Source organism: Salmo trutta, chromosome 4, assembly GCF_901001165.1.
Source record: "Salmo trutta chromosome 4, fSalTru1.1, whole genome shotgun sequence".
Taxonomy (NCBI): domain Eukaryota; kingdom Metazoa; phylum Chordata; class Actinopteri; order Salmoniformes; family Salmonidae; genus Salmo; species Salmo trutta.
The window spans coordinates 436,411-447,231 of NC_042960.1; the positions used below are offsets into that span (position 1 = coordinate 436,411).

Sequence of the window (10,821 nt, forward strand, 5' to 3'; positions counted from 1 at the left end):
CATAGAACAAAAATATCGTCAATATACCGTTTCCAAATAATGATGTTAGGCAAGAAAACATTTTTGAGAGGGTTAAAAATGGATTGTTTCTCCATGTAACCCACATACAAATTAGCATAGTTAGGAGCCATGGGAGATCCCATAGCAGTACCCTTCGTCTGAATAAAGAAATCATTTAGAAACATGAAGTAGTTGTGTGTGAGTACTATTTCAGCCAACGTTACAATGCAGGCACTGGAAGGTAGCTCATTAGGGTCACGTTGCAAAAGAAAATGTTCCATGGCTTCAATACCGCCCTCATGCGGAATATTTGTGTATAACGACTCAACATCAAAAGTAACTAACAAGGTGTTCTCAGGCAGAGGATCAAGAGATTCAATGATAGAGATCATACTGCTGGTGTCCTTTACAAAGGAGGGGAGCTGTTCTGCGAGTGGTCTAATAAAAAAGTCTACAAAAGTAGATAGAGGGGCCGTTATTGCATCAATGCCCGCTACAATAGGGCGCCCTGGAGGGCACCTCGCCTTTATAGGTGTGCGTTTCTTTTTTCTAGATTGTTTTGTTACCCAGTTAACAGCACCCTATCGACTAAAAAGCTCTAATACGATGCCGAATGACAATTCTTTTCCTGACACTGGTCACAGACCCAAACAAGATTACTTTGAATATAGCCTAAAGGAGCGTGATCTAATCATTGTTTCGGAGTCCCTTTTTGACATGCCGGGAGGTAATTCTGACCTCTCGAAAGAACTGTTACATTTATCTAAGCGCCAGACGAGAACGCATTTACATATAGTCACTCTTAGTGATTACGTACGTCAAGGCATTATTCCACGGGGACTCAGGTGGCAAAAAGAACCATCATTGGGACAACGCACAGATCATTTCTGTGAGCGCTGGTGTGCCATCCTTAACAAGTGCTCTATTGATTTAATGACATTAATTGTTGATCAGTTGAAAAAGGATTTTAGTGAAATGGATAATACGATTAAAGACAAACGCACAGCTCTACAAATAGCTGTTAATGATGATGGCATATTCAATGAACTGATGAAAACTAACCAAGCGCTCCAGGACAAGCTGTCTACAGAAATAAAGGAACTTAAAATCAAGAAATTCAACCAAGACAAAAAAGACAAGGCCGAGGATAAAGTTTATTTTTGGAGAAACCCTGACAAAGGAGGTCCTGCTCCTCTCCATGGCAGACGCAGGAGGGATGACACTTACTTTGATCCACCCCGGTCTGACCAACACTCTACAACCAGCGCCTCATCAGCTTCCAGTGGCAGTTTTTTATTCAACGAGAGACCGGGCCAACGGAAGGGCGCAGGTGGCCGCAGGCACGCGCATCGACGAGATGCCGCACCCGACGGGGTAAGAAGAAACGACTATCAGAGGCAGAGGAGACCGTTCACACGGTCCCAGAACCCACGGGACTGAGTGTCTTTAATTTATCAAGCAAGATATTGAGCCCTGCCCATGTCTCTTTGCTCAATAAAGGGTTATCTTTTGTGCCTACAACACAGTGTAACGATTTTGACGTTAAGGTAGACATGTTTAAGTTTTTTAGAAACATCCGTTTAAGGGAATACTTTAGCTCCCCCAATCCTGACACTTCTATTGAACCAGTAGGTTACTTACCTGTACATACTCCGACTCCTTTTAGAAGCAAGAGTTATTTTGTACCTCCAGCCAATCGCAATCACTCTATCGAGACATATTGCAGACTTGTTGAAAAAGATGTTGCTCATCTCCTTAAGAATAAACAGGACTTCAAATCTTTCCATAATTTATCTAAGGATGAAAAAAAAGCTTTGCTTGATTTACAATCTGATACGTCAGTCCTTATTCGTCCTGCTGATAAGGGTGGGTCGGTGGTACTCATGGATAGGACAACTTATGTAAATGAGTGTCATAGACAGCTACTTGACAACACCTTTTACAAGAAACTCAGAAGTGACCCTACTTCCCAATTTCAGAATACTATCTTTTCTGTCCTAGATGGTTATTTAAATTCTGGTCAGATAACCAAAAAAGAACATGACTTTCTGGCCATCCAACACCCTAAAATTGCCACTTTCTATACTTTGCCGAAATTACACAAGAACGTTACAAACCCTCCAGGGCGCCCTATTGTAGCGGGCATTGATGCAATAACGGCCCCTCTATCTACTTTTGTAGACTTTTTTATTAGACCACTCGCAGAACAGCTCCCCTCCTTTGTAAAGGACACCAGCAGTATGATCTCTATCATTGAATCTCTTGATCCTCTGCCTGAGAACACCTTGTTAGTTACTTTTGATGTTGAGTCGTTATACACAAATATTCCGCATGAGGGCGGTATTGAAGCCATGGAACATTTTCTTTTGCAACGTGACCCTAATGAGCTACCTTCCAGTGCCTGCATTGTAACGTTGGCTGAAATAGTACTCACACACAACTACTTCATGTTTCTAAATGATTTCTTTATTCAGACGAAGGGTACTGCTATGGGATCTCCCATGGCTCCTAACTATGCTAATTTGTATGTGGGTTACATGGAGAAACAATCCATTTTTAACCCTCTCAAAAATGTTTTCTTGCCTAACATCATTATTTGGAAACGGTATATTGACGATATTTTTGTTCTATGGAGGGGTGATGCAGAACTGCTCCAGTCGTTTTATGCTTTTCTTAACTCCTGTTCTGAACATTTGAGATTTACTATGCAATCTGATACACGTCAAATCAGTTTTCTTGATCTTCTGATCTTGTGTGAAGATAATGTTTTATACACTGATCTTTACAGGAAACCTACTGATCGTAACAGTTTGTTGAGGGCTGACAGTTGTCACCCACTTCCCTTGAAAAATAGTTTGCCCTACAGCCAATTCTGTCGAATCAAAAGAATTTGCATTAAACAATCAGATTTCGACAGAAATATGGCTGAGACTCAGGATAAGTTCAAGGAGAGGGGGTACAACAATGATCAGATTAATATTGCCATTGAGAAAATTCAAAACAAAACGAGACATGACCTTTTTCAAGGTCAGTCTCGCAAAAAGACGCATTCATGCGTTCTTACTACCCGCTATTCAAAGTGCTCTGAACAAATTAAAGGAATCGTTCACAAACATTGGCACATTCTGAAATACGATGATAGTCTTGGTAATGTGTTTTCTGATCTTCCCCTGGTCGTATTCTCGCGGGGCAGAAATCTCAGAGACCAATTGGTACACTCTGATTTACCAGCCCAAGATATTCCTGAACAACGCCTATTTGCGCCCATACTGGATGGAAATTACAAGTGTAATGGCTGTGCTCAATGCAATGGCACTTACAAATGTAGATCCTTCAAACACCCCCAAACAGGGAAATCTATCCCAATTAAAGGTGTTATTACGTGTTCCACTAAGTCAGTTATTTACCTTATAACTTGTCCCTGTGGTAAAAATTATGTGGGTAAAACAAAGCGTGAATTAAAAGTACGTATCTCAGAGCACCGTAGCACCATTAGGTGCAAAAACCTGACATACCCAGTTGCGGCCCACTTTTTGGAGGCAGGCCATTCGATTTCGTCTCTGCGTTATATTGGCATCGAACATGTCACCCTCCCGAGGAGAGGGGGTGACCTTGATAATTTATTGTTAAAACGAGAGGCTGCCTGGATCTTTAATTTAAAGACACTTGCTCCCTTCGGTCTCAACATAGACTTTGATCTGAAGCCATTCTTGTGATTATTGTGATTTTGCCATTGTAATTGTTTGTTAGATACTTTTTAGACTACAAATGCTATGATCATATGTTATCCATTTGTTTGTCTTTTTGTATGTTCCTTGTATACCATTTTTTAAATATTTCAGTTAACCAATGATATTAGGCCATACTTGGCCATGATTACAAACACCTGTGTGTCTCTTGACACTATATAAATGACTCATCTCTCAGTGTTTGTGATGATACCCTGATGAAGACAGCTTAGCTGTCGAAACGTTGGTTATTAAAATTTTTGCATCTGAGCTCTTAGAGTGTGCGGCTTTCCTTTATTTTCCAGTTACAGCACCCTGACTGAAGAGAGAGACCAGCTACAGACCAGTTACAGCACCCTTACTGAAGAGAGAGACCAGCTACAGACCAGATACAACAACCTGACTGAAGAGAGAGACCAGATACGGATCAGTTACAACACCCTGACTGAAGAGAGAGACCAGCTACAGAATAGTTTCTCAACCAAAACTAAGGAGAGAGACCAGCTACAAAATATTCTCACCACAAGGACCAAAGATAGGGACCAGCAACAAAATAGTCTTAAAGTTATGACTGCTGAAAGGGATCAATTAAAGAATAGTCTTAACTCAAGCACCAAAGAGAGAGACCAGATACAGAATAGTCTAAATACCAGGACCACAGAGAAAAACCAGCTACAGAATAGTCTAAATACCAGGACTACAGAGAGAGACCAGTTACAGAATAGTCTAAATACCAGGACTACAGAGAGAGACCAGCTACAGAATAGTCTAAATTCCAGGACGACAGAGAGAGACCAGCTACAGAATAGTCTAAATACCAGGACCACAGAGAGAGACCAGCTACAGAATAGTCTAAATACCAGGACCACAGAGAGAGACCAGCTACAGAATAGTCTAAATACCAGGACCACTGAAATAGACACGTTGAAGAAGAGTGTGGAGAATAGAACTATGGAGTGTGACCAGCTACAGAAGGAGATAGAAAGACTGAACTGTAATATCACAGGTAAGGACAGTCATTTGCAGTAGAGCCCTGTTTTCAATACAAAGAAATAAACACACATGCACAACTACACAGACAAGACATATAAGCCTTAAGAAAACAAACATAAATAACATTTAAAAGATCAAAAATCTATTTTTTTCATTGTTTAAGGGGCACCAGAACATCCATTCTAAGAGTTTTATGTAAATTGTTCCTCATGTAAGGTGCAGCATAACTGAAGGGGCATGTTCTGATCTGTGTAGAAACTGGGGGGATATGAAGTGTAATGTAATTCATTGACCCAGTTTTATAATTATTAATTCTAGAAGAGACTAGAGATGTCAGATACATTGGAAGTGTTTACTTGTACATCAAGCTGCCTCACACTACAGAAACAGGAGCAGGAGCCTAGATCCAATGAGCTGTTCTGGACTCACAAGACAAGGCTCGTGCAAAGCTACCTACATATTCAATGTGGGAATAAATAATAGCTGCAAAAGTTATGTTTAACGTGAAAATGTCACAGATACACTGAACAAATATATAAATGCAACATGTAAAGTGTTGGTCCCATGTTTCATGAGCTGAAATAAAAGATCCAAGAATATTCCATGTGCACAAAAAACATATTTCTCTCAAATGTTGTTCACAAATGTATTTACATCTCTGTTAGTGAGCATGTCTCTTCACCTGCCACCCGGACAGCTGATGAAACTGTGGGTTTGCACAACCGAAGAATTTTCTCTGCGCAAACTGACAGAAATCATCTAAGGGAAGAGACGTCCCAGTTCTTCCATGGCCTGAATGCTCAACAGACATGTCACTGATTGAGCATGCTCTGGATTGACGTGTACAACACCGTGTTTCAGTTCCCTCCAATATCCAGCAACTTTGACCAGCCATTGAAGTGGAGTGGGACATCATTCCACAGTCCACAATCAACAGGCTGATCAAATCTGTGAAGGAGATTTGTCACGCTGCATGAGACAAATGGTGGTTTTCTGATCCACACCCCTACCTTTTATTAAGGTGTCTGAGACCAACAGATGCATATCTGTATTCCCAGTCATATGAAATCCATAGATTAGGGCCTAATTCATTAATTTAAATGGACTGATTTCCTTATATGAACTGTAACTAAGTCAAATCTTTGAAATCGTTGCATGTGGTGTTTATTCATTTTTTGTTCAGTGTAAAAGCTATAGGCAAACAGGCAATTCACACAAACGATTGCTGTGGGAAATCACCAGAACATTTGAATTATTTCCTAAAGCTGAAAGGTGGAATCTCAATCAGCTCATTGGAAGGGTTCATTAGAAGTGCTTTGTCTGTTATGTTCTTTTTATTTTTCATACATTATTATTCATAACAGTCAAGTGACAAATACGGTAAATGTCAAACTTCTAGGGTCCTGTCCTGAAGGATGGGGAAGGTTTGGCTGCAGCTGTTACTACGTCTCTACTGAGGGGAAATCCTGGGAGGAGAGTAGACAGGACTGTCTGGAGAGAGGAGCAGACCTGGTGATCATTAACAGTGAAGAGGAACAGGTGAGAGAGAGAGAGAGAGAGAGAGACAGACAGAGACAGAGACAGAGAGAGCTACTTTATTTATTAGTCCATCATGTGTTATTAATAATGCTTTTTCTGTGCCACAACAGACATTCATCAATGGGTTTGAATCAGTCAGTTATGTCTGGATTGGTTTGACTGACTCTGTTACTGAGGGGACCTGGAAATGGGTGGACGACACACCACTGACCATCCCAAGGTAAGAGACTACTGCTCTATAATAACACTGACCACCCCAAGGTAAGAGACTACTGCTCTATAATAACACTGACCACCCCAAGGTAAGAGACTACTGCTCTATAATAACACTGACCACCCCAAGGTAAGAGACTACTGCTCTATAATAACACTGACCACCCCAAGGTAAGAGACTACTGCTCTATAATAACACTGACCACCCCAAGGTAAGAGACTACTGATCTAATAACACTGACCACCCCAAGGTGAGAGACTACTGCTCTATAATAACACTGACCACCCCAAGGTAAGAGACTACTGCTCTATAATAACACTGACCACCCCAAGGTAAGAGACTACTGCTCTATAATAACACTGACCACCCCAAGGTAAGAGACTACTGGTCTATAATAACACTGACCACCCCAAGGTAAGAGACTACTGCTCTATAATAACACTGACCACCCCAAGGTAAGAGACTACTGGTCGATAATAACACTGACCACCCCAAGGTAAGAGACTACTGCTCTATAATAACACTGGCCACCCCAAGGTAAGAGACTACTGCTCTATAATAACACTGACCACCCCAAGGTAAGAGACTACTGCTCTATAATAACACTGACCACCCCAAGGTAAGAGACTACTGATCTAATAACACTGACCACCCCAAGGTAAGAGACTACTGCTCTATAATAACACTGACCACCCCAAGGTAAGAGACTACTGCTCTATAATAACACTGACCACCCCAAGGTAAGAGACTACTGCTCTATAATAACACTGACCACCCCAAGGTAAGAGACTACTGCTCTATAATAACACTGACCACCCCAAGCTAAGAGACTACTGGTCTATAATAACACTGACCACCCCAAGGTAAGAGACTACTGCTCTATAATAACACTGACCACCCCAAGGTAAGAGACTACTGGTCGATAATAACACTGACCACCCCAAGGTAAGAGACTACTGCTCTATAATAAAACTGACCACCCCAAGGTAAGAGACTACTGCTCTATAATAACACTGACCACCCCAAGGTAAGAGACTACTGCTGTATAATAACACTGACCACCCCAAGGTAAGAGACTACTGCTCTAACAACACTGACCACCCCAAGGTAAGACACTACTGCTCTATAATAACACTGACCACCCCAAGGTAAGAGACTACTGCTCTATAATAACACTGACCACCACAAGGTAAGAGACTACTGCTCTAATAACACTGATCACCCCAAGGTAAGAGACTACTGCTCTATAATAACACTGACCACCCCAAGGTAAGAGACTACTGCTCTATAATAACACTGACCACCCCAAGGTAAGAGACTACTGCTCTAATAACACTGACCACACCAAGGTAAGAGACTACTGCTCTATAATAACACTGGCCACCCCAAGGTAAGAGACTACTGCTCTATAATAACACTGGCCACCCCAAGGTAAGAGACTACTGATCTATAATAACACTGACCACCCCAAGGTAAGAGACTACTGCTCTAATAACACTGATCACACCAAGGTAAGAGACTACTGATCTATAATAACACTGGCCACCCCAAGGTAAGAGACTACTGCTCTATAATAACACTGGCCACCCCAAGGTAAGAGACTACTGCTCTATAATAACACTGGCCACCCCAAGGTAAGAGACTACTGCTCTATAATAACACTGGCCACCCCAAGGTAAGAGACTACTGATCTATAATAACACTGACCACCCCAAGGTAAGAGACTACTGCTCTATAATAACACTGACCACCCCAAGGTAAGAGACTACTGCTCTATAATAACACTCGCCACCCCAAGGTAAGAGAATACTGCTCGATTATAACACTGACCACATTGGAAGGAGTAGGACTGATTCTCTGTGTTGTTCATACTCTAGGTTCTGAGAGAGTGGTTAGTCTAACTCTGTGTTGTTCATACTCTAGGTTCTGAGAGAGTGGTATAACTCTGTTGTTTCTACTGCAGCTATTGGAGGAGTGGAGATCCTAATGGTGGTACACTCCAGAACTGTGTGTTCATCCATCACATGTCGTCAGGCCAAGGAGTTTGGTGGGATTTTAATTGTTCCTCTTCAGAAAGATGGATCTGTGAGAAATAGGCTTCTCATAAGTACTTTCTCTGCACTGCTGATGAATGAACTCTCTACTGTATGTTAATGATGGTCTGAAGACTGGTGTGATTTGATAGAATGGTTCTCTGAACTACATATAGGAGAGAAACATACACACATGCACACATTCAGACACGCACAGACACACAGATCTGAACCAGCGTCTCCCACGGGAAAAACAAACCTCTTAATAGACAAAGAGGAAATTCACTTTTGGTTCGAGAGACACTGATTTTGAAATCTCGGGAGGGCTACTTCATCACATGACCATGAGCAACCAATCATGACCAACTCATGTTCATTACACAAGCTGACACACAATAATTTATTCATATGTCAAACAATGAGGTGTATAATCGGTGTATAATATCATTTAATAGCTGCTGTCAATTACCTTTAAGTTTTACTATTCTAAATACATTTAAAATGACTGTATATGTTTATCAGGTATGTTTGCTTCTTGTGCTTTTATAATTCTGAACATAAACAATGTGTACTTTCTGCTTATTCAATAAATCATTCATCCGAGATCAAAGACATTTCCTGTCTAGTACATTATTGTTCTCTACTCTGTTTTATCTAACATGGAATCTAGAAGGACAAGACACCTCTCTGTTTTATAGTTTATGTAATATCAATGACATGAATTAACCCTAGACAACTGACAAGGCACACTTTTTGAAGCCTCTGCACATTAATTTTGATACTACTCTATTGTAAAGACTTTGGAAGATACAGAATGGGATTTATTAATGTCTTCATTCATTTGACAATGATATTACTTTAAACATATTTTACAATTATATTAATTGAACATTAAAATATAAAACAGACAAGTTTGTTGTTTAAAAACAAAATGTGTACGCAACCATGGGTCATTTTTTATTTAATACATTTTTTTATTTCACCTTTATTTAACCAGGTAGGCAAGTTGAGAACAAAAGTTCTCATTTACAATTGCGACCTGGCCAAGATAAAGCAAAGCAGTGCGACACAAACAATGCAGAGTTACACATGGAATTAACAAAACATACAGTCAATAATACAATAGAAAAATAGTCTATATACAGTGTGTGCAAATGAGGTAGGATAAGGGAGGTAAGGCAATAAATAGGCCATAGTGGCGAAATAATTACAATATAGCAATTAACAATATAGCATAACCGACAGGGTTGGCTTAGATTGTTGACAGCATGTAAGCAATATTTAATCTCCAATGTTTGAATACATATACATTTGAACAAGGACACAAACACATGGTTGCTGTTGGTTAGATAGCTAGCAAATTTTTGCCATATTATAATTATTGTGAAATCATTCAAAACACCTAAAGACAAGACACAGAATCAATAACAAGATGAAACTTACAATTCCCTACATGCCAGTTTGTCATTCTTGCTAGCAATCTGTTCATCCAGAATCACAACCACATTTACGTTCTCCAGCAAGAAAGCCAAATTATGTAGCTCAAACAGAAGGGGAAACTAACAAAGAGTCACTGACCACAACCAAAAAGAAACAGGTGGGCTTTAGGAGCGGTTCTGAAAGACACTCATGGGAGTGTCTACTGGAAGTTGACTAGCAACAACGACTGAAACCTGAAAGACACCCATCATGAGCACCCCGTACATTTGCCCAAGAAAAGTCAAACCAAAGAAAAACCCACACCAAACTGAAAGACAGGAAGCAAAATGAAAAAAGGAAGATCAGACAAAGGAATGTTTTTGTTAGAAATCATATAGGGAGCACCAACTAAAGGTGTTAACCCTCCACATTTCTCAACACAACTGGAACACTGGGCCAGACGCTCTTAAATATCACCTGGGCCAACACCGTTGACTATCGAGATGGACCAGCCAGCACAGGTGTAACACATACTGACTAACGAGGTGACACCAATCAGTGCGTCCTACGTGCTAAATGTGCTAACATCCAACCTGAAAATAGAAATGGAAAAACCAAAGCCTGTAACACCTTCCCCCTTATGACAACAAACATATCCTATATTTTTATTGGACAAATTTGCTCTCAACCAACAGAAAGTAACTTCCATCTCACAATATGATCAACTTAAATGCATTGCCTCCTTCAATATAAACATGGTGTCTACTGGCTGTCAACGCTTAAAGACAAAACAGACACTTTTTTGTATATAGTTGGCTAAAACTCAATACTTTTGAGAAACAGAGGTAAAATCACGCACGTTTCCATAACGCTCAACCAAAACAAAACTAATCTC

The 10,821-nt window shown here is 40.4% G+C and overlaps 1 protein-coding gene across 1 annotated transcript; it reads left to right on the top strand.

Annotated features, from left to right (window-relative positions):
- Nucleotides 1–4,108: 4,108 nt before the first annotated feature.
- LOC115191640 (C-type lectin domain family 4 member F-like) lies at nt 4,109–9,121 on the top strand. The gene is made up of 4 exons (XM_029749439.1): nt 4,109–4,734; nt 6,121–6,260; nt 6,371–6,480; nt 8,398–9,121. Exons 1-4 carry the CDS (start codon nt 4,296–4,298, stop codon nt 8,402–8,404), a joined length of 696 nt encoding a protein of 231 aa, XP_029605299.1. The 5' UTR covers nt 4,109–4,295; the 3' UTR covers nt 8,405–9,121.
- The last annotated feature ends 1,700 nt before the right edge of the window (nt 9,122–10,821 follow it).